At 46.6% G+C, this 24603-nt stretch overlaps 1 protein-coding gene across 3 annotated transcripts; it reads left to right on the forward strand.

The window, feature by feature from the left end:
* The first annotated feature begins 742 nt into the window (after window positions 1–742).
* LOC121566186 (cilia- and flagella-associated protein 221) lies at window positions 743–22713 on the forward strand. Of its 3 annotated transcripts, none has more exons than XR_006659898.1 (12): window positions 743–836; window positions 1233–1387; window positions 1793–1893; window positions 2043–2129; window positions 2240–2335; window positions 2687–2787; window positions 5292–5395; window positions 6169–6328; window positions 7679–7811; window positions 21706–21778; window positions 21880–22100; window positions 22674–22713. XR_006659898.1 is itself a non-coding variant. In XM_045218886.1 (11 exons), the coding sequence occupies exons 2-11, from the start codon at window positions 1255–1257 to the stop codon at window positions 22032–22034; spliced, it is 1143 nt and encodes a 380-aa protein (XP_045074821.1). In that variant the 5' UTR covers window positions 743–836; window positions 1233–1254; the 3' UTR covers window positions 22035–22667. The 3 variants fall into 3 exon arrangements, 1 of the variants encoding a protein (XP_045074821.1); XR_006659897.1 differs by lacking the exon at window positions 22674–22713 and adding an exon at window positions 22376–22667; XM_045218886.1 differs by lacking the exon at window positions 22674–22713 and having other exon boundaries at window positions 21880–22667.
* Window positions 22714–24603: the final 1890 nt, after the last annotated feature.

Consider the following 24603-nt stretch of genomic DNA (forward strand, 5'->3'; position numbering starts at 1 on the left):
CGCGTTCATTCTTACCTTCAAGTACATGCCCAGTAGGATTCCAATAATTCCAATGTGCATTTTGTCAGTCACAAGCATCATATACCAGAAAACTGTAACCTAATTATAGACTTTAATAAACTGCAAACGGACTTTCGGTACTAAAAGTCTGAAATAATCGTCCAATTCAAACCAGCAAGTCATCAAACAGCATCCACTGGCTTTGTCCAAACCAACTGCATGTGTTTTGTTTGAGCAGTTATTACACCTGACCAATTTTATAATAGACTAGTACCAAAGACAGTACAGTATGAAGATAGGCAGAAACTGCTTCTCCAATATAAATCCCCGATAACGCATGTAGGCGAAGTCATGGCAACGTTGGCTCGCTTAACTCATGCGCAGAAAATACGTCATTGGGTCTAATGGTCGTCTCACGCTGTACTGCACATGTGCAGACCGTCATGTCAAAGGCACTCTTTTGATATAAAGTTGTTTTTGACAAAAATGAAAACGTGTCAGTGTGTCGAGGTTGTAGTAATCGAGGTTGTCAGTTTCACGAGGTTGTAGTAATACCATGTTCATCTACTTAAGACGATGTCTCGACTCCAGGTTGTGCCTTTAGATTTCGAGAAAATGTACAACAAATGAATATATTTTTACTTATCTCATTGACTTCATAAACCCCAAACCCCGGTCTTGTCTGCTTGGCCTGTTTCGCAAGCGTTCCCAGATGTTGCGCCTCTGGGTTTAGAAACTCTTTGCTAATACTAACCCTTGAAAAAATATCCCGCCCCACGGAAGAATCACTATGGTGACGAGAGTGTTTGGTGGATGTTCTATCAGTGAAACAACAGGTACGTTCAGTTTTCAACCTTGAAAAGCACCCACATCATGCAACGAATAAAAACGTGTGTTGTTTATGAGCTAACGTTACCAAATCGAAACTAAAACAACTGTTTGATGAGTTTGATAACAAGCTAGCTAACGACGTTAGCTGTTTTTCTTTGCTAGCTGTTTCTCTCTGCTAGCTGCTAGCTTCCACTCTTTCTTGCTAACCCGTCCCTAGCTAGTTTGCTTACTTTACTGTGTCAACCACAGTAGCTGCACATGCACAAAGTTGGCTTGCTAGCTTTGTGTCATTTGGTTCTTTTCATTAGCATATGGACAACATTGCATCTTTGAAATGCAAGCGTTTAACGTTACATATCTGATGTGATATGAATTGTGATATTGTTTGCTATCTTCTTCAGCCCTGTTTTTAATGGAGAAGTGATGGAAGTGGCACACTCTGCATCAGAGACATTCACAGACAGTCAAAGGAAGAAGACCCCTCTTCCCCTGTGCCAACTGGTGGAGGACACAAAAATAAGTCCCTCTAATGTCCCTCATCACCTACTAGAGACCCGTAGGACCCTTACACTTAAACAATTTGATACATCTCAGTCATATATTTAACAGGCTATATTCAGTCAAGAATAATATGTTTATTGTAGTAGAGCGCTAGGGCTAGAACTATAATATGCATGCTCATGATGCTATCTGAGTTACCGTAGCCTACATTATGCAGTGTGTGGTTCCTCAGGCGTTTGATAATATTTTCCACTTGTTTTGGGTTTTAATATTTACTTCATTTAGCAAATGCTCTTATCAAGAGCGACTTAGTGCATACATTTTCATACTTTTCCCCCGTACTGGTCCCCCATGGGAATCAAACCCACAACCCTGGCATTGCAAGCATCATGCTCTACCAATTGAGCCACACGGGACTAAGCAGATGGTGAAGACATCTCATTTATATTATACTTTCCAGAAACCTATACCAAACTCAAGAGCAACAGTGCAATCCATGCAGAACCCTCAGCACTTCACTTCAGTGGGTTTAAACTGGGGAAGGATTATCAGAGGACCTTGGTGAGTGAAGCAAAGAGTGTTGACTGTTCCAAGAGAACAAAAGACAAAGCACTGACTTTAGATGGATTTTGCCGATATATGCACTTCATGTACCAGTACATTCTTATACAAGGCGTCATGTAATTCATCTTTGTTTTAATCTTCCTCAGAAACTTATCAACATATCATCTGAAGTGATCAACATTCACATTATCCCCACCCAAACAAACCACTTCCAAACAAAATATTTAAAAAAGGTGTTTGTTTATTACTATTTGATGTCATGTTATGCATTCCGTCTATGATCTTTGATTCGTATGCGTGTCAGTGTTGATGGTTAATTCCTCCATTTTGATATTCTATGCAGTATCGTCTTGTCCCCGGACTGTCCTACACAGTGAAAGTACACTTCTGTCCTAAAAAATGGCGCTACTTCTACGACTGTATTCGGGTTCATTGCAAGGTTGGAATCCAGTGCTATGTTAATTTCTAATCAAGTTCGCATGCCGTCATGCCTGACAGTGATCTCTTCAACTTCTACTTCTAATCTATTCAACTGTCCATCAAAAGAGGGATTTGCTGTGTTTATCCATCACATGTTGTTTGTTGTCAACGTTTCTCTCCATAGTTGCTGCATGGTAAGCCTGGTCCCAGATCTGTTTGTGCTGTCTTGCAAACTTCTAAGGTCATTGTCACTCCATGGCAAACTGATCTGGAACCAGTCTACTTACTGCTAGGAGGTTCCCTCCTGTTTAGAACTCCAGGAAATGAATGCATAAGGGAGCATTGTTATTCTCTCTCAATCTCTCTCCAGGGGGAAGAGAATTTACAGGTACCAGTCCATGCCTACCCCATCATCGATGACTTGCACATCCCAACACACATCACCATACCAGCTGTCCCACTGGGCCAAAGGTGAGGTGAAGTGGACAATCGTGTCTCACTGTGCATCTTTGCCCTTTGAATAGTCTTTAAACCCACCAATGAACCTTCATAAGAGGATTGTACATGAGTTGCATGGCCACTCAAATCCCTTACAGAAAAAACACATAATTTCACATGTGAAATCATGTGTTTTTGGAACACTTCACATATGATCACGTTTCCACACGTGTAGTTTAATTTTATCACATGTTACTTTAAATGTTGTCGCAAGTTATCACATTAACTTCACATAAGATCACATATGATCACATGAAAACATGTGTTTTTGGAACACTTCACATGTGAAATTCACATGTTCTTTCCGTAAGGGATAGGCTACAGCTACAGCCTAGTCTGCTAAGTAGTTGCTAAGTGCACCAGTTTCTGAATTAGCCTGCCAGATAAACATGATGAGTGGCAACAAAGGCTTGTTTGAGGAATAAACTCAGTGTGTTATTATGGTCATGTAACGCATCATAAACATTGGTTTTAATAATCTCTGTTGACACTAACGATGCGGTGAGCAGTCAATATATTAGAGTCCATTTGCACAGTAGATAGCTAATTGTAGTTCTCTAAGTAAGCTGTATGCTGGGGTATATGCTAGGGTCAGTAGTATTTGTCTTGCATGTTCAACAATCTTCAGTCAAAACAATACACTTGGAAAGAGAATACTTAAAAAAAAATCCAAATATAAACATATGTAAGGCCATAGAGATACAATATAATAATTATTTACATTTTACAGATTGTGACACAATCCACTTTCCACAATTTTTTTATAGGAGGGCATTTTTATCTCTTGATAAAAATGATTGTCTTTGAACTGAGTGGCTGGCTGAATTTGATTTAGCTTTACATTTTATTGTAGGTCTCAATGAACATGTAGGCTGTTGTCCTTTCTCTCTGGGTCTGTGTGATATACAGTACCAGTCAAAAGTGTGGACACACCTACTCATTCAAGGGTTTTTCTTTATTTGTAAAAAAAAAATTACATTGTAGAATAATAGTGAAGACATCAAAACTATGAAATAACACATATGGAATCATGTAGTAACCAAAAAAGTGATAACAAATCAAAATATATTTTATATTTAAGATTCTTAAAATAGCCACCCTTTGCCTTGATGACAGCTTTATACACTCTTGGCATTCTCTCAACCAGCTTCACCTGGAATGCTTTTCCAACAGTCTTGAAAGAGTTCCCACATATGCTGAGCACTTGTTGGCTGCTTTTCCTTCACTCTGCCGTCCGACTCATCCCAAACCATCTCAATTGGGTTGAGGTCGGGGGATTGTGGAGGCCAGGTCATCTGATGCAGCACTCCATCACTCTCCTTCTTGGTAAAATAGCCCTTACACAGCCTGGAGGTGGGTTGGGTCATTGTCCTGTTGAAAAACAAATGATAGTCCCACTAAGCCCAAACCAGATGGGATGGCGTATCGCTGCAGAATGCTGTGGTAGCCATGCTGGTTAAGTGTGCCTTGAATTCTAAATAAATCACAGACAGTGTCACCAGCAAAGCACCATAACACCTCCTCCTCCATGCTTTACGGTGGGAACTACACATGCGGAGATCATCCGTTCACCAACACCGCGTATCACAAAGACACGGCGGTTTGAACCAAAAATCTCCAATTTGGACTCCAGATCAAAGGACAGATTTCCACCGGTCTAATGTCCATTGCTCGTGTTTCTAGGCCCAAGCAGGTCTCTTATTATTATTGGTGTCCTTTAGTAGTGGTTTCTTTGCAGCAATTCGACCATGAAGGCCTGATTCACACAGTCTCCTCTGAACAGTTGACGTTTAGATGTGTCTGTTACTTGAACTCTGTGAATCATTTATTTGGGTTGCAATTTCTGAGGCTGGTAACTCTAATGAACTTATCCTCTACAGCAGAGGTAACTCTGGGTCTTCTATTCCTGTGGTGGTCCTCATGAGAACCAGTTTCAACGTTCTTGAAATGTTCCATATTGACTGACCTTCATGTCTTAAAGTAATGGACTGTCGTTTCTCTTTGCTTATTTGAGCTGTTCTTGCCATAATATGGACTTGGTCTTTTATCAAATAGGGCTATCTTCTGTATACTCCCCCTACCTTGTCACAACACAACTGATTGGCTCAAACTCATTAAGAAGGAAATAAATTCCACAAATTAACTTTTAACAAGGCACACCTGTTAATTGAAATGCATTCCAGGTGACTACCTCATGAAGCTGGTTGAAAGAATGCCAAGAGTGTGCAAAGCTGTCATCAAGGCAAACGATGGCTATTTGAAGAATCTCAAATATAAAATATATTTTGATTTGTTTAACACCTCTTTGGTTACTACATGTTTCCATATGTGTTATTTCATAGTTTTGATGTCTTCACTATTATTCTACAATGTAAAAAAATAAAGAAAAACCCTTGAATGAGTAGGTGTGTCCAAACTTTGACTGGTGGTGTATATGCTTGTGATCTTTGACCTTTGACCTGTCTTTGACCTTCCAGTGTCAGCCATGTGATCCCTCTGAGCTGCAGCTGTCCCATTGACTTTGAGTTCCAGGTGTACATCATCCAGCCACACAAGGCCTTCTCGGTCCAGCCCCTGTCAGGTAACTCCAATCAGCAGACTTGGTAGCACTTTACATTAGGCCACTGAATAAAGTAGTAATAACACAGTCCTTAACAAGATAGCAACAACATCCTACCTGCTCACTCAGACAGACAGTGAGGAAAACCCCTGTATTATTCTATCTACAGTAGGTATATATTATTTGATTAATGTATTAATCCTGTGAGTCTATTTGCCAGATATGTATCAATTTTTTTTATTTATATTTGATGGTAGGATAATTTCTGGTTCACAATAAGGTTCCAGCTATGTTTTTGTGTTAGTTCCTTGAGGTGATTAGTTAAAACTTTGAACCACATAAAACATTTTTTGCTGGCTCCCAGAGACCCAGACTCACCTGTATAAACTCACATAATATTATTAGCTGATTACCTAGCCCTGACCTGTGATTCCTCAACATCACCATCATGTCTTGTGTCTGAATTACTGTGGAAAGATGCTCATAGTCTGCAACTGCCACCTTGACACAAAGCAGTCAGGGACTCAGTGCATCTAGCACAGGGGGAGCTGTGTTGTTTTGTCTCTGGCATGGATGGTGACGCTTTCCAGGCAATGCGTGATGATGGATTTCGGGGTTACGCAAATAGCCTAGTACTCAGACTGGGTAGAGATGTCTGAAAAAGTATCTCTCTATGTTTCCCATGGTTTGAGGGTATTGAAGTGTTGAGTTTAGGTAGGCCTACGTATTGTTTTCCTTTAACAAATGCGTTACATTCAAGACCGGTATAATCCTTTGTTTGTGTGTGATTCTAGGAGTGATTCCAGCCAATGGGAAGGTGGAGGTGACCGTCACATTCAGGCCGTTCCAGTATGTCACGTCCCAGGTCACTCTACAAGTGGTCATCTCCCAGTTCAATTCCAAACCCTACGTCTGCACCCTCAGCGGGTCCTCCTCGCCCCACCTGCCTCTCAGGTATCTCAGATCCATTTTGAAATGTTACAGGTTAATTCATCAAACATTATATTGAATTATGTCACTTTTACCAGGTCATAGTTACAATGACAAGACTGGTATATATACCAGTCTTTTATTTATATATGTTTTCTTGGTTTGTATCACGTTATTGCTTGTTATTTGGTGTCATTGTGAGTTCCATCAATTAATGCACTGAGCCAAATATATTTATTTTACTGATAAGAATGGAAACGTGATTGTTAAGTGGTTACGCACATTTCATAGAGCAACTGCTGAGAGAGAGACCAAGTGCTGCACATGTACTGTATTGAAACTCTCCATCTGCAAACTTTGAAAATGGAAATTGTACAAACATTTAGAGAGATAAAAATGAACCCTTGCAGTGAAGAACCATACAAGTGCATACTGTTCCATTTTCTTATAATCAAATATTTATCTGTTTTTAAGTGTGTATATACCACATTAGGATTTTTTACGGTTGATAGATACTTGAATCATTTTTTTTCTAAATGTTTTATAATGATGCATTCTGTGTATCTACATTTTTCAAAAAATGCACATATATGGTTCTTCTGCACGATTCAAATGATGATGATACCCTTCTGTTCCATTGATTTCTGTTCATGGCTAACTTCTTTGTTTAGTCTTGGGCTACAGACTCAAAACCACACACAGTCACTTATACTGATAAACAGGTTGTTCTTGTTTCGAGTCTGTATATAAAATATAATTTTTGATTCAGTTCCCATGAGAAAATGGGTGTACTCCATCACTGACAGTGGACGAGTTTTACTCCCCTGTGTTATGACTGAAATAAGTTAATGATTCATCAAGCAAGGGAACTGCAGTCATATCAAAATGCATTGGTATCCAATCCATTCAATGTGTGTGCTTTGGATCAAATATTCCCATGTTTACTTCTCCCTGGACCCGCAATAAAAGTTTATTATTGAAATTTTACTGCAGTGGGCTAAATCAGGGTCACGCAGAGTGTTTCTTGGTAGTCTTAAACAAATCTACTTTGAAACAAAAGTATACACCTCACACACATGGTTATGGGCTTTAAAAAAAAGAAGACACCTGTACCATGTCAGATATAGAGTTGAATTGTATTACATTTTGAGTTTGCATCCCAATATTACACATCACAGAAGACTGAAATATTACAAAACCGTTTGACAGAGAAACACATGATTTTCCACTGGCTTTTTGAAATAATGTTGTGAATTGTGAAATTATTAAACAAATATTAATAACATTCCACCGATGAGGCCACTAGAGGGCAATTTGGTCATTTGACTGCAGGAAACATGCTACATACATTTATTGGTGTTGTTTCTGACCCAGTCAACAGGAGAAAGACATGGGACATGCAAGAGAAGTTCTGTTTGTTGACAGTCGAGGGCCTCCACCTGTCTCCTTGATACAGCCTCTGACCAAAACCAAGCAGAGGTCAATGCGGACACCTGAAAAGTCAAAGGTACTGCAAGCATTTAACTCCTGCTGTACTTACCAAGGGTGTGTTATTGGATGCTAGCATGCTAGTTAGCTATGGCTTCATAGTTAGCTAGCTGAATAAAGTAAGTTGAGTCTATTCCTTGAAACATTGAACCGCTGTAGTTTGCAACAATTCTAATTTCTAAAGTGGAAGTTGGGAGAGTTTTATTCGGGTGTTTCAGTGAAACAATTATAGTTTCTGAGGTGGAAGTTGGGAGAGTTATATTTGGGAGTTGTGGTGAGGGAGGCCCTACTCTCTCCTTTCCCAGATGTTTAGTTCATTTCATTCCGATCTCCTCTGCATTATTGTAGCCATTTGCTACAGCCTGTTAACTATGCCTCTGCCTATCCCTGTTCTCTCCTCTCCGCACAGGCTACACAAATGCCTCACACCGCGTGGCTGCTGCCTCTCTAACCTGGTGGTCCCTGCACGCACCACACACCTGGAGTTCCAGGTCTCAGGCAGCCTCTGGAACTGCCGTTCTGCTGCCAACAAGGCTGACTTCATCCCGGCCTATGCTACCCTCCAGTCCCTCGACTTCTGGCGCTGGCGGAAACATGGATTACCACTGAAAACACTGCTACTCCTACTGCTCTCTCCTCGTCTGACCATGTGTTCTCGCATACCCCGAGAGCATCTGGTCAGAGGGGTGGTGGCACAGGAATCCTCATCTCTCCCAAGTGGACATTCTCAATTTTTCCCCTAACCCATCTGTCTATCTCCTCATTTGAATTCCATGCTGTCACAGTCACTAGCCCATTTAAGCTTAATATCCTTGTCATCTATCGCCCTCCAGGTTCCCTTGGAGAGTTCATCCAATGAGCTTGACGCCTTGATAAGTTCCTTTCCTGAGGATGGCTCACCTCTCACAGTTTTGGGGGATTTCAACCTCCCTACATCTACATTTGACTCATTTCTCTCTGCCTCCTTCTTTCCACTCCTCTCCTCTTTTGACCTCACCCTCTCACCGTCCCCCCCTACTCACAAGGCAGGCAATACGCTTGACCTCATCTTTACTAGATGCTGCTCTTCTACTAATCTCACTGCAACTCCCCCTCCATGTCTCCGACCACTACTTTGTATCCTTTTCTCTCTCGCTCTCCTCCAACACTACTCACTTTGCCCCCTACACAGATGGTAATGCGCCGCCGCACACCCGCTCTCTCTCTCCCACTACTCTCTCCTCTTCCATCCTATCATCTCTTCCCTCTGCTCAATCCTTCTCCCTCCAATCTCCTGATTCTGCCTCCTCAACCCTCCTCTCCTCCCTTTCTGCATCCTTTGACTCTCTGTGTCCCCCTATCCTCCCGGCCGGCTCGGTCCTCCCCTCCAGCTCCGTGGCTTGATGACTCATTGCGAGCTCACAGAACAGAGCTCCGGGCAGCTGAGCGGAAATGGAAGAAAACTAGACTCCCCTGCGGACCTGGCATCTTTTCACTCCCTCCTCTCTACATTCTCTTCATCTGTTTCTGCTGCTAAGGCCACTTTCTACCACTCTAAATTCCAAGCATCTGCCTCTAACCCTAGGAAGCTCTTTTGCCACATTCTCCTCCCTGCTGAATCCCCCCTCGCTCAAGAGAGCGAGAGTTGACCCCTTCTCAAAAAAACCAACACTTGATCCCTCTGATGTCAACTACAGACCAGTATCCCTTCTTTCTTTTCTTTCCAAAACTATTGAGCGTGCCGTCTTTAGCCAACTCTCTTGCTATCTCTCTCAGAATGACCTTCTTGACCCAAACCAGTCAGGTTTCAGGACTGGTCATTCAACTGAGACTGCTCTTCTCTGTGTCACGGAGGCTCTCCGCACTGCTAAAGCTAACTCTCTCTCCTCTGCTCTTGTCCTTCTAGACCTGTCTGCTGCCTTTGATACTGTGAACCATCAGATCCTCCTCTCCACCCTCTCCGAGCTGGGCATCTCCGGCGCGGCTCACTCTTAGTTGCGTCCTACCTGACCGGTCGCTCCTACCAAGTGGCGTGGCGAGAAGCTGTCTCCGCACCACGTGCTCTCACCACTGGTGTCCCCCAGGGCTCAGTTCTAGGCCCTCTCCTATTCTCGCTATAAACCAAGTCACTTGGCTCTGTCATATCCTCACATGGCCTCTCCTATCATTGCTACGCTGACGATACACAACTAATCTTCTCCTTTCCCCCTTCTGATAATCAGGTGGCGAATCGCATCTCTGCATGTCTGGCAGACATATCAGTATGGATGACGGATCACCACCTCAAGCTGAACCTTGGCAAGACGGAGCTGCTCTTCCTCCCGGGGAAGGACTGCCCGTTCCATGATCTCGCCATCACGGTTGACAACTCCGTTGTGTCCTCCTCCCAGAGTGCGAAGAGCCTTGGCGTGACCCTGGACAACACCCTGTCGTTCTCCGCTAACATCAAGGCGGTGACCCGATCCTGCAGGTTCATGCTCTACAACATTCGGAGAGTGCGACCCTGCCTTACACAGGAAGCGGCACAGGTCCTAATCCAGGCACTTGTCATCTCCCGTCTGGATTACTGCAACTCGCTGTTGGCTGGGCTCCTGCCTGTGCCATTAAACCCCCTACAACTCATCCAGAATGCCGCTGCCCGTCTGGTGTTCAACCTTCCCAAGTTCTCTCCGTCACCCCGCTCCTCCGCACACTCCACTGGCTTCCAGTTGAGGCTCGCATCTGTTACAAGACCATGGTGCTTGCCTATGGAGCTGTGAGGGGAACGGCACCTCCGTACCTTCAGGCTCTGATCAGTCCCTACACCCAAGCGAGGGCATTGCGTTCATCCACCTCTGGCCTGCTGGCTCCCTTCCTCTGCGGAAGCATAGTTCCCGCTCAGCCCAGTCAAAACTGTTCGCTGCTCTGGCACCCCAATGGTGGAACAAGCTCCCCTCACGGCGCCAGGGCCGGCGGAGTCGCTCACCACCTTCCGGAGACATTTGAAACCCCACCTCTTTAAGGAATACCTGGGATAGGATAAAGTAATCCTTCTACCCCCCAAAAAAATAAAAAATAAATAAATAGTAAAGTGGTTATCCCACTGGCTATAGGGTGAATGCACCAGTTTGTAAGTCGCTCTGGATAAGAGCGTCTGCTAAATGACGTAAATGTAAATGTGCATTTCCAGAAAGACTTCTAGCTAACATCACACCTTAATTATCTTGAAAACCCAGCTGCACAGAGATAGTCATGCTAGAAATAAACTACAATGGTAGCTACAAGGCTTTTAAGAAACTCACTCCAGTTCATTTAGCAGACATTTAGCAGACCATTTAGCAGACTAAGCGTATTGCAACGCTTCACTGGATCAATCTGAAACTTTGCATACACACTGCTGCCATCTAGTGTCCAAAATCTAAATTGCGCCTAAACAGCATTATTATATTGTGGCCTTTCTCTTGCATTTCAAAGATGATGGAACAAAAGAATATATAGAAAACACATGATTTTTTGTTTGTATTATCTTTTCCCAGATCTAATGTGTTATATTCTCCTACATTCATTTCACATTTTCACAAACTTCAAAGTGTTTCCTTTAAAATGGTATCAAGAATATGCATATCCTTGCTTCAGGTCCTGAGCTACAGGCATTTAGATTTGGGTATGTCATTTTAGGCAAAAGAAAGTGTACGATCCTTAAGAGGTTAATGATATATACCCATTTGATTCTTGAAGAATATAATTATAAATGCCTCATGATCTTAATTCAACTGTCATATGTACCCCATCAGAACCCAAAATAGAAGCTTGTTTTACTCCAATGTGTGTAAACAATGTAAATGTAATGAAAACAACACTGTATAACCTTAAAACATTTTATTTTTATTTTTTTTATTTCACCTTTATTTAACCAGGTAAACCAGTTGAGAACAAGTTCTCATTTACAACTGCGACCTGGCCAAGATAAAGCAAAGCAGTGCGATAAAAACAACAACACAGAGTTACATATGGGGTAAAACAAAACAAAATCAAAAATACAACAGAAATACAATTAATATACAGTGTGCAAATTTAGCAAGTTATGGAGGTAAGGCAATAAAATAGGCTATAGTGCAAAATAATTACAATTTAGTATTAACACTGGAATGATGTGCAAGAGATGATGTGCGAATAGAGATACTGGGGTACAAATGAGCAAAATAAATAACAATATAGGGATGAGGTAGTTGGGCAGGCTAATTTCAGATGGGCTGTGTACAGGTGCAGTGATCGGTAAGGTGCTCTGACAACTGATGCTTAAAGTTAGTGAGGGAGATAAGTGTCTCCAGCTTCAGAGATTTTTGCAATTTGTTCCAGTCATTGGCAGCAGAGAACTGGAAGGAATTGCGGCCAAAGGAGGTGTTGGCTTTGGGGATGACCAGTGAGATATACCCGCTGGAGCGCAGACTACGGGTGGGTGTTGCTATGGTGACCAATGAGCTAAGATAAGGCAGGGATTTGCCTAGCAGTGATTTAAAGATGGCCTGGAGCCAGTGGGTTTGGCGACGAATATGTAGTGAGGACCAGCCAACAAGAGCGTACAGGTCACAGTGGTGGGTATTATATGGGGCTTTGGAGACAAAACGGATGGCACTGTGATAGACAACATCCAATTTGCTGAGTAGAGTGTTGGAGGCTATTTTGCAAATGACATCGCCGAAGTCAAGGATCGGTAGGATAGTCAGTTTTACGAGGGCATGTTTGGCAGCATGAGTGAAGGAGGCTTTGTTGCGAAATAGGGAAACCGATTCTAGATTTAACTTTGGATTGGAGATTCTTAATGTGAGTCTGGAAGGAGGAGTTTACAGTCTAACCAGACACCTAGATATTTGTAGTTGTCCACGTACTCTAGGTCAGACCCGTCTAGAGTAGTGATTCTAGTCGGGTGGGCGGGTGCAAGCAGCGTTCGGTTGAAGAGCATGCATTTAGTTTTACTAGTGTTTAAGAGCAGTTGGAGGCTACTGAAGGAGTGTTGTATGGAATTGAAGCTCGTTTGGAGGTTTGTTAACACAGTGTCAATGAAGGGCCAGATGTATACAAAATGGTGTCGTCTGCGTAGAGGTGGATCTGAGAGTCACCAGCAGCAAGAGCGACGTCATTGATATACACAGAGAAAAGAGTTGGCCCAAGAATTGAACCCTGTGGCACCCCCCATAGAGACTGCCATAGGTCCAGACAACAGGCCCTCCGATTTGACACATTGAACTCTATCTGAGAAGTAGTTGGTGAACCAGGCGAGGCAGTCATTTGAGAAACCAAGGCTATTTAGTCTGCCAATAAGAATGCGGTGGTTGACAGAGTCGAAAGCCTTGGCCAGGTCAATGAAACGGCTGCACAGTACTGTCTATTATCGATCGCGGTTATAATATCATTTAGGACCTTGAGCGTGGCTGAAGTGCACCCATGACCAGCTCGGAAACCGGATTGCATAGCGGAGAAGGTACGGTGGGATTGAAATGGTCGGTGATCTGTTTGTTGACTTGGCTTTCAAAAACTTTTTGAAAGGCAGGGCAGGATGGATATGGGTCTGTAACAGTTTGGATCTAGAGTGTCACCCCCCTTTGAAGAGGGGGATGACGCGGCAGCTTTCAATCTCTGGGGATCTCAGGCGTTACGAAAGAGAGGTTGAACAGGCTAGTAATAGGGGGTTGCGACAATTTCGGTGGCTAGTTTTAGAAAGAAAGGGTCCAGATTGTCTAGTCCAGATGATTTGTAGGGGTCCAGATTTTGCAGCTCTTTTAGAACATCAGCTGTCTGGATTTGTGTGAAGGAGAAGCGGGGGGGCATGGGCAAGTTGCAGCCGGAGGGTGCAGAGCTGGTGGCCGGGGTAGTGGTAGCCAGGTGGAAAGCATGGCCAGCCGTAGCAAAATGCTTGTTGAAATTCTCGATTATTGTAGATTTATCGGTGGTGATAGTGTTTCCTAGCCTCAGTGCAGTGGGCAGCTGGGAGGAAGTGCTCTTATTTTCCATGGACTTTACAGTGTCCCAAAACTTTTTGGAGTTAGTGCTACAGGATGCAAATTTCTGTTTGAAAAAAGTTAGCCTTTGCTTTCCTAACTGCTTGTGTATATTGATTCCTAACTTCCCTGAAAAGTTGCATATCACGGGGGCTATTTGATGCTAATGCAGTACGCACAGGATGTTTTTTGTGCTGGTCAAGGGCAGTCAAGTCTGAGGAGAACCAGGGGCTATATCTGTTCTTAGTTCTGTATTTTTTGAATGGGGCATGTCTATTTAAGATTGAGAGGAAATTACTTTTAAAGAACAACCAGGCATCCTCTACTGCAGAATGAGATCTATATCCATCCAGGATACCTGGGCCAGGTCAATTAGGAAGGCCTGCTCGCTGAAGTGTTTTTGGGAGCGTTTGACAGTGATGAGGGTGGTCGTTTGACCGCGGACCCGTTACGGACGCAGGCAATAAGGCAGTGATCGCTGAGATCCTGGTTGAAGACAGCGGAGGTGTATTTAGAGGTAAGTTAGTCAGGATGATATCTATGGGGTACCCATGTTTACGGATTTAGGGTTGTACCTGGTAGGTTCGTTGATAATTTGTGTGAGATTGAGGGCATCTAGTTTAGATTGTAGGATGGCCGGGGTGTTAAGCATATCCCAATTTAGGTCACCAAGCAGTACGAACTCTGAGGATAGATGGGGGCAATCAATTCACATATGGTGTCCAGGGCACAGCTGGGGGGCTGAGGGGGTCTGTAGAAGCGGCAACAGTGAGAGATTTATTTCTGGAAAGGTGGATTTTTAGAAGTAAAAGCTCAAACTGTTTGGGCACAGACCTGGATAGTATGATGGAGCTCTGCAGGCTATCTCTACAGTAGATTGCAACTCCACCCCCTTTGGCAGTTCTATCTAGACGGAAAATGTTATAGTTGGGGATGGAAATTTCCAGAATTTTTGGTGGCCTTCCTAAGCCAGGATTCAGACACTGCTAGAACATCAGGGTTGGCGGAGTGTGCTAACGCAGTGAATAACTCAAACTTAGGAAGGAGGCTTCTGATATTTATGTGCAGAAAACCAAGACTTTTACGGTTACAGAAGTCAACAAATGATAGCTCCTGGGGAGTAGGAGTGATACTGGGGGCTGCAGGGCCTGGGTTAGCCTCTACATCACCAGAGGAACAGAGGAGGACTAGAATAAGGATACGACTAAAGGCTTTAAGAACTGGTCTTCTAGTGCGTTGGGTACATAGAATAAAGGGGGGCAGTTCTCCGGGCGTTGTAGAAAAGATTCAGGGCATTATGTACAGAAAAGGATATGGAGGATATGAGTACAGTTCAGGTAACCCTAAGCGTTGGGTAACAATGAAAGAGATAGCGTCATTGGAGGCATCGATTGAGCCGGTCTCGGCGTGTATGGGGGAGGAACAAAGGAACTATATGAGGCAGTTTGAGAGGGACTAGGGGTTCTACATTGAAATTGTATAATAAGAACTAACCCAAACAGCAATAGGCAAGGCATAATTGACATGGGAGAGAGGCATAAAGCAGTCACGTGTTATTAGAGAGAGCTAAGACACAACTGGAAATAGCGATAACGTTTGGGCTAAGACTAAACAGAATAAACAGGACAGAGTACCGTGTAAAGGAACAGTCCAGCAGGCATCAGCTGTGCAGCTGAGTGATCATAAGGTCCAGTGAACAGCAATATGTGAGTCCGAGAGCAGTTCAAATTGGTGCTTCAGCACAGCTAGCAGGGAGCACAGTTGTGGTTTGCGTGTGCTAGCGGGCGGGGCTGGCAGATGGATCTTCGTGGTCGTCGCAGCGGGAAGCCGGTTGAAACCACATCAGACTATTTACGTCGGCAAACCAGTCGTGTTGGATCGGCGGGGCTCAGTGTCAACACTAGGAGGTCCCGTCCGGTTGACAGAGAGGTAGATAGCCGGGAGATGGGCCTGAGGCTAGCTCAAGGCTAACTGGTGCTTGCTATAGGGCAATGGTAATGGTAATCCAGCCAACAACAGGTTGCAGCTAGCTAGCTGGTTGTGATGATCCGGCGCTAGGGTCCAGTGATTCCGGCAGAAAGTCCAATAAGCTATGGGTCGATAGCACGCTGGGTCGTATGCACGCTGTGCAGACTGGCCGACCAAATTGTCCAGGCTAGCTAGAGCTGGCTGGTGGATAGTGTAGGCCACGGACAATGGTGAAGACGCTAACGGTGACTAATAACAGGTAGCCACTATTTTCAGCTTACGGTTCTTGATGAAAGTTATAAAGAAATAATATAATCCTTTCCACGTTGGGTGAGGCTGTGGCGATCCCGGCTGTCTGAGTCGGGTCCTGTCTGGTGACTAGTGTTCCTGCTCGTATTCTCCAGTTTCCCGAGGGTTCGGGAGCAGCTCCGGGGGAGCGCTCTGGTTTTCCGCACCTGCATCCCATCAGCAATCTGCACACCTGGTCCTGATCATCACCCTTCTTAGGCTCTGGCCCAACATCCAGTTCCTGCCGGATCGGTAGCCATGAACAGTATGTTGTCAGCGTATCAGTCTCTGAGCCAGTAGTGTTAGTTTTGTTGTTTTGCACCTTTTTGACTTGCTGTGTACTGACCTCCGTTTTGTTCTGTCTGCAGTCTCTCACCCGGAACCTTCACCCAACCTCTGCCTGATGGTCGGCGGCTGCCGAGCCAGTACCCGGACCAACCACCGCGCCCTCAACAACCCATCCACGCCACCCGCTCTGTTCCCTGGATTATTCAGCTTCACTCGGACTCTAACAATAAACACTCACCTTTGTCTCACGTACCGTGTCCTGGTCTGCTTCTGGGTTCTGGCTTAGTTAACCGTGACAGAACGATCCGGCCAGTAATGAACCCAGCGGACCTGGACTCTGTTCGCCATGCTATTACCCAGCAGGAGAAGATGTTGGGCCATCATAGCACGGTACTACAGGAGATCGCGTTGTCAGTTCGGAACCTTTCTACCGGTCTGACGGAGGTCCAGAACCAACGCAAGTGTCGGTGGAGGATCCACTGCGGTTTCACCCATCTCGCCTGCCGCTTCTGAAGCTGTGTCCATCCGTGAGCCCAAGGTTCCGAGCGCGGATAAGTATGAGGGAGAGCTGGGAAGATGCCGTTCCTTCCTTATGCAGTGTGGACTAGTGTTCGATCTACAGCCCTACTCTTATGCCACAGACAAGGCTAGGATAGCCTTTGTGATTGAGTTGCTGCGTGGTCGAGCGCTGGAGTGGGCTTCAGCCGTTTGGGAACGACAGGATCCTGCATGGCTTCATACCAGGGGTTCACGGCCGAGATGAGGAAGCTCTTCGACCATTCCGTCCGAGGAAGGGACGCAGCTAGGCGCCTGTTTTGCGCCAAGGAACTGCAGCGTGGCGACTTCGTGATCGAGTTCAAGGCGTTGGCTGTGGAGAGTGGGTGGAACGGAGTCTCTGCGCGGCCTTTTACCAGGGTCTGTCGGAGCAGCTCAAGGATGAGTTGATCTCCTATCCGAGCCTAGTGACCTGGACAGCTTGGTAGCTTTGTCTATTCGGGTGGATAATCGAGTCCGAGAGCGAAGGAGGGAGAAGCAATGGGTTCCGTCCAAGCGATCAGCTTCTCAGGATCCAGTCGGGTCGTCAAACTGCGCGGCTCGCTAAAGTTGGGAGGACTTTTAGCGAGCCAGTTTGACCTCTCAATACCTCTGTCAGACCCCGTTTCCCGGCTACCCTTATGAACAGGAATCAGAGCTTAGCGATTAACGCTTTTATCGATTCAGGTGCCGATGGAAGCTTTCTAGATGCCGAGTTGGTGGAACAGCTGGGGCTTTCCAAGGAGCAATTGCCGGAAGCCATTGAAGCTACCACTCTGAGCGGCAGTAGTCTGGCGCGTATCACGATGAGGACTGAACCCGGTTAAGATGCGGTTGTCGGGGAATCATTCTGAGATGATTTCATTCTTCATTCTGCCGTCTTCCCATGTTCCTCTGGTCCTTGGATACCCCTGGCTGAAGGAACACAATCCCACGTTCGATTGGGTGACGGGCAAGGTAGCGAGTTGGAGCCTTGATTGTCATGCTAACTGTCTCAAGACTGCCTGCCCCCATTCGGTTCCCAGTCAGGTGATTGAGGCTAAACCCCAGATTTGTCCCTGGTTCCCGAGACATATCACGATTTGGGGAAGTTTTCAGTAAGCAGAAGGCTCTGTCACTCCCTCCCCACCCGACCATATGATTGTGCCATCAACCTGGTCCCTGGAGCTGTCTACCCCAAGGGAAGGTTATACAGTATCTCCCGATCTGAACGTGAGGCGTTGGAGACCTACATCAAGGAGTCCCTAGCTGCTGGTCTCGTTCGTCCCTCGTCATCACCCCTGGGGGCGGATTCTTCTTTGTGGGTAAGAAGGATGGCTCTCTTCGACCGTGTATTGATTATCGGGGGGTTGAATGACATCACGGTCAAGAACAAGTATCCCCTGCCCTTGATGAGTTCTGCCTTCGACTCCTTACAGGGTGCTACGGTGTTCACCAAGCTAGACCTACGCAATGCGTATCACCTGGTCCGGATCAGAGGGGGGACGAGTGGTTGACGGGTTTCAATACACCGATGGGTCGCCGAGTATCAGGTGATGCCGTTTGGACTGACCAATGCTCCAGCGGTATTCCAGAGTATGGTGAGCGGCGTCCTGAGAGATATGATCGGTCTCTTTGTGTTTGTTTACCTGGATGACATTCTGATCTTCTCGAAGGAACCTTCCGACCACGTCCAGCATGTCCGGCAGGTTCTGCAGCGATTGTTGGAGAATCGCCTGTTTGTGAAGGCCGAGAAGTGCGAGTTTCACGCCCACACGACATCCTTTCTCGGGTACATCATCTCCAGGGGAGAGATTAGGATGGACCAGGAGAAGGTTAGAGCGGTTCTGGAATGGGCCCAGCCCGGTACGAGATTGCAGCTCCAGAGATTTTTTGGGGTTTGCGAATTTCTACCGCAGATTCATCCGGGGATTACAGCCGTGTGGCCGCTCCGTTAACTGCCTTGACTTCCAGCATCAGGACCTTCAAGTGGAATCCGGAGGCGGATCGAGCGTTTCTGGATTTGAGAGGCGATTCACCAACGCACCGATTCTCTCTCAACCGGACACGGCCCGTCAGTTCGTCGTTGAAGTGGGGCGCGTCTGATGTGGGAGTTGGCGCCATCCTGTCGCAGCGATGCTCCACGGACAGTAAACTCCATCCCTGCGCCTACTACTCTCGTCGCCTTTCGCCTGCGGAGAGGAATTACGATGTGGGTAACCGGGAGCTTCTCGCGGTGAAACTTGCCTTGGAGGAGTGGCGCCACTGGTTGGGGGGCGGAGCAACCGTTTATTGTCTGGACGGACCACAAGAATCTTGCTTACGTGCAATCGGCTAAACGTCTCAACTCCCGTCAGGCCAGGTGGGCGTTGTTTTCGGACGATTCAAGTTTGCCCCTGACGTTCGACCTGGATCTAAGAACGGCAAGGCGGACGCCTTGTCCCGGATGTTCTCCAAGACGGAGGAGAGTGGGTCCAAGACCGAGACAATCCTCCCCCGGAACTGCGTCGTAGGAGCAGTTATGTGGAAGATTGAGGAGGAGGTGCTGCGGCCCTTCGGACTCAGCCCGGTCCCAGTAACGGTCCACCCGGTCGGTTGTTTGTGCCTGAGTCGGTTCGTCCTGCTGTCCTCAAATGGTCCCACGCCAGCAAGATGGCTTGTCACCCTGGCGTGGCTCGGACTATGGCGTTTCTTCGCAGACGTTTTTGGTGGCCTGCCATGGCCGAGGATACTCGGGGTTTTGTTGCTGCCTGTCAGTGTGTGCGCAGAATAAGAGTACCAATCGGCCCAGCTCTGGACTACTTCACCCCCTTCCTATTCCCCGGCGACCATGGTCGCATCTGGCCCTGGACTTCGTCACGGGGTTGCCGCTTCTGAGGGGAACACGGTCGTTCTGACTATCGTGGACAGATTCAGCAAGTTCGCCCACTTTGTGCCAATTGCCAAGCTTCCCTCTGCCTCGGAGGCGTCCGAGATCCTGGTTAGGGGAGGTTTTCAGGGTCCACGGTTTGCCCAGTGATATCGTTTCCGACCGTGGCCCTCAGTTTACCTCTGCTGTCTGGAAGTCCTTCTGTTTGGCCATTGGAGCTACGGTCAGTCTCACATCTGGTTTTCACCCCCAATCCAATGGTCAGGCGGAGAGAGCCAACCAGAAGATGGAATCAACGCTACGCTGTCTGGTCTCTTCCAACCCCACCTCCTGGGTCTCTCAGTTGCCTTGGGTTGAGTATGCCCACAATACTCTTCCTACATCTGCCACTGGGATGTCTCCCTTCCAGTGCCTGTATGGCTACCAACCTCCCCTGTTTCCTTCTCAGGAGAAGGAGCTCTCAGTGCCTTCTGTTCAGGCCCATATTCGGGCGTTGCCACCGGACCTGGCATCGGGCCAGAAAGGCACTCCTTAGAGTTTCGGACCGGTATCAGCTCCAGGCGAATCGTCGCCGGATTCCCGCTCCCACCTATACCATCGGAGATAGGGTTTGGTTGGCCAGCAGCGGGATCTTCCGTTACGGACTGAGTCTAGGAAGTTGTTACCGAAGTTCATTGGTCCGTTTGTGGTGGAGAAGGTGATCAATCCAGTGGCAGTTCGACTCAAACTACCGAGGACGCTCAGAGTCCATCCCACCTTTCATGTCTCCTGCCTCAAGCCTGTCTTCCTCAGTCCTCTGTTGCCTCCTCCGCCTCCTCCTCCTCCTCCTCGGATGATCGGAGGTGGTCCTGCCTACACGGTGCGTCGCATCATGGATTCCAGACGGCGGGGCCGGGGTTTCCAGTATCTCGTGGACTGGGAGGGGTATGGCCCTGAAGAGAGGAGTTGGATTCCGCGGCGACAGGTCCTAGACGCAGACCTCATCAGTGACTTCTACCGCCTCCATCCTGGCGCTCCGGAAGTCCGCCCGGTGGCGTTCGTCGGAGGGGGTACTGTGACGATCCCGGCTGTCTGAGTCGGGTCCTGTCTGGTGACTAGTGTTCCTGCTCGTATTCTCCAGTTTCCCGAGGGTTCGGGAACGCTCCGGGGAGCGCTCTGGTTTTCCGCACCTGCATCCCATCAGCAATCTGCACACCTGGTCCTGATCATCACCCTTCTTAGGCTCTGGCCCAACATCCAGTTCCTGCCGGATCGTTAGCCATGAACAGTATGTTGTCAGCGTATCAGTCTCTGAGCCAGTAGTGTTAGTTTTGTTGTTTTGCACCTTTTGACTTGCTGTGTACTGACCTCCGTTTTGTTCTGTCTGCAGTCTCTCACCGGAACCTTCACCCAACCTCTGCCTGATGGTCGGCGGCTGCCGAGCCAGTACCGGACCAACCACCGCACCCTCAACAACCCATCCACGCCACCCGCTCTGTTCCCTGGATTATTCAGCTTCACTCGGACTCTAACAATAAACACTCACCTTTGTCTCACGTACCGTGTCCTGGTCTGCTTCTGGGTTCTGGCTTAGTTAACCGTGACAGAGGCGGGTTGCAGGAAAGTATATTTAGTTAAAGAATGAAAGTAAAAAATTGAGAAATATAGACAAAAAAACAAGAAACGGGATATTTACACAGGACGAAAAATAAAAGCGACCGTACTGCTACGCCATCTTGGAATCATGTGTTAAAACTGTAATTTTGATATCATGGATGGCCAGCTCTGTCTGAATTTGAGAGTGGTTATATATCTCCAGGCCCATCCCTTAGTTTTTTACCAAAAGAGAGGTGGGGTGTCCGCTTTGTTATTGTTTCAATTAAGGATTCTAGCTTTAAAAGGTCTCGGTATAATGTTTTCTCCAATACATTCTGAGAACATTAAAAGGGATTCAATTTATACTGTACCTTCCAGCTTTTTGCTTTGATAACAGGTTTTGCTCTTTAAAGTTGTTCTCACCTGACTGTCTCCATGTTGATTATGTTGTTAAGGCTGATGCAGACGGGTTTTACGTGGGCGATGATTATGGATATTTCCACTGGAATGAAGAACATGGCCATTGGGGTAAGCATTTCACACCTCTGTTGGGTCTTGGTTTAATCATTGTATTACCATTCCTTTATGGAAATGAGAGGATCAAGCTTCTGCTCTCATTCTTTTTACAGAGAGGTGGACCCTAAACAACAACGAGTACAACTATGAGTATGCGTACAAGTATGACCAGGATCAACCTGGTCAAGGGGCCAAATGGGAAATAGAGGCTGGTTCTTCTCAGATTGTCGATGCTCCTGCCCATCTCCCCCCTCCCTACTTCCTCTGATCTCCCTCAGCAGAGCCCACAGGAGCAGCCTGGATTCCTCGCAGCATCCCCTTGGCCTCTTGCAAAGTAAGCACTTTGTTCGTTAACACAGCATTGACATCTGCACAGCTACACAATCCACCAGATACATTCATTTTGGGATTTGGAGTGCTATGATTACACTGCCTTTACAGTGAAGTTGATTGAGATGTTGGACCAATGTAATGGAGTTTCAGATTACCTGGATTACCCAGAGTACCTAGATTGAGTTCAGATCTGAAATATAAAGACTGTTTCGTATCCACGGTATGAAGCCTCTTTCCACACATTCTAAACAACCTGGTGTGTTTCCTCTCCTGTAGCGTTGGGACTCTTGAGGAGATGATTGAGATTGCATGGCAGAAGTGTCAGGAGTACCAATCTAAGTTCTTCATGTGGTATTGTGTTACCCTGTTGTGCACACAGAGTAGGGCACAGGTACGTTTATTCGTTGGATGAGACAGCAGAGTTAGAATGGATGATGAGGGAGGGGATGATTATTATGGTTTGCATATTCATAAGTAAGCAAACAGATATGTTTTAGGCCATGCGTCTATTACATTGTAATTGATTATATGTTGTTTCTGGACTAAACTTCTCTTTCTATACCACTATCTATAGCCCTTCTCTCCACCAGTGAAGCCCATCGTGGCTGAGCTGCCCATCTCTCCACCAGTGAAGCACATCGTGGCTGAGCTGCCCATCTCTCCACCAGTGAAGCCCATCATGGTTGAGCTTCCCATCTCTCCACCAGTGAAGCCCATTGTGGTTGAGCTTCCCATCTCTCCACCAGTGAAGCCCATTGTGGTTGAGCTTCCCATCTCTCCACCAGTGAAGCCCATCATGGTTGAGCTTCCCATCTCTCCACCAGTGAAGCCCATCGTGGCTGAGCTGCCCATCTCTCCACCAGTGAAGCCCATCATGGTTGAGCTTCCCATCTCTCCACCAGTGAAGCCCATCATGGTTGAGCTTCCCATCTCTCCACCAGTGAAGCCCATCGTGGCTGAGCTGCCCATCTCTCCACTAGTGAAGCCTGTCATGTTTGAGCTTCCCATCTCTCCACCAGTGAAGCCCATCGTGGCTGAGCTGCCCATCTCTCCACCAGTGAAGCCTGTCATGGTTGAGCTTCCCATCTCTCCACCAGTGAAGCCCATTGTGGTTGAGCTGCCCATCTCTCCACCAGTGAAGCCCATCGTGGCTGAGCTGCCCATCTCTCCACCAGTGAAGCCCATCATGGTTGAGCTTCCCATCTCTCCACCAGTGAAGCCCATCATGGTTGAGCTTCCCATCTCTCCACCAGTGAAGCCCATCGTGGCTGAGCTGCCCATCTCTCCACTAGTGAAACCCATCGTGGCTGAGCTGCCCCATCTCTCCACCAGTGAAGCCAATCATGGGGCACAGGATTTCTTTAATTCACCTCCACCACAGGGATGCCAAAGGGTACAGGATTTCTTCAATTCACCTCCACCACAGGGAAGCCAAGGGGCACAGGATTTCTTCAATTCACCTCCACCACAGGGATGCCAAAGGGCAAAGGATTTCTTCAAATCACCTCCACCACAGGGATGCCAAGGGGCACAGGATTTCTTCCCTCCACATCCAGTGGAGCCCATCGTGGTTGAACGGCCCATCTCTCCAGTGGTAGCTGAGTCTCTTCAGAGATTTGAGGTAGGCTACTCACTCCAAACTGTCCCTTTTTAATTTGTACATCACGGTCGTATTTTAACTGCAATCAGCAATTCTCACGTTTATATGTTGTTGTTTTTTTACTTTAGCTAATTTAGTAAATATTTTCTTAACACTTATTTTCTTAAAACGTAATCGTTGGTTCAGGGCTTGTGAGCAAGCATTTCACGGTAAGGTCAACACCTGTTGTATTCGGTGCATTTGACAAATACAATTAGATTTTATTTGATTTGTTTATGTCTTTTCCCAGTTTGCCCCACCACCGCGGAAAAATAAGCCACTGAAGGATCTAACACAGCGACATAAAAAAAGACAGAAAGACATGGAAACTTCAGTTCCACAGGCCAGACCTACTCTGCCTCCTCCCAGCCTATCGGATTATTTCCCTTCACCTACACCACAGAGATGCCAAAGGACCCAGGATTTCTTCCCTCCACCTCCAGTGAAGCCCATCGTGGCTGAGCTGCCCATCTCTCCACCAGTGAAGCCTGTCATGTTTGAGCTGCCCATCTCTTCACCAGTGAAAACCAGCTGAAGGGTCTGAAACAGCAACATAAAAAAAGACAAAAAGACATGGAAACTTCAGTTCCACAGACCAAAACTACTCCACCTCCTCCCTGCCTATCGGATTATTTCCCTCCACCACAGGGAGGCCAAGGGGCACAGGATTTCTTTAATTCACCTCCACCACAGGGATGCCAAAGGGTACAGGATTTCTTCAATTCACCTCCACCACAGGGAAGCCAAGGGGCACAGGATTTCTTCAATTCACCTCCACCACAGGGATGCCAAAGGGCAAAGGATTTCTTCAAATCACCTCCACCACAGGGATGCCAAGGCGCACAGGATTTCTTCCCTCCACATC

Source organism: Coregonus clupeaformis, unplaced genomic scaffold, assembly GCF_020615455.1.
Source record: "Coregonus clupeaformis isolate EN_2021a unplaced genomic scaffold, ASM2061545v1 scaf1874, whole genome shotgun sequence".
NCBI classification, from domain to species: Eukaryota; Metazoa; Chordata; class Actinopteri; order Salmoniformes; family Salmonidae; genus Coregonus; species Coregonus clupeaformis.

Bases quoted from the DNA above. Each gene is read 5' to 3' on its own strand.
- LOC121566186 (XM_045218886.1), top strand. From the start codon at position 1,255: ATGGAAGTGGCACACTCTGCATCAGAGACATTCACAGACAGTCAAAGG. The intron at 2,130-2,239 runs GTGTTTGTTTAT...TATTCTATGCAG, and splicing joins AAACAAAATATTTAAAAAAG to TATCGTCTTGTCCCCGGACT. The intron at 5,396-6,168 runs GTAACTCCAATC...GTGTGATTCTAG, and splicing joins CTCGGTCCAGCCCCTGTCAG to GAGTGATTCCAGCCAATGGG.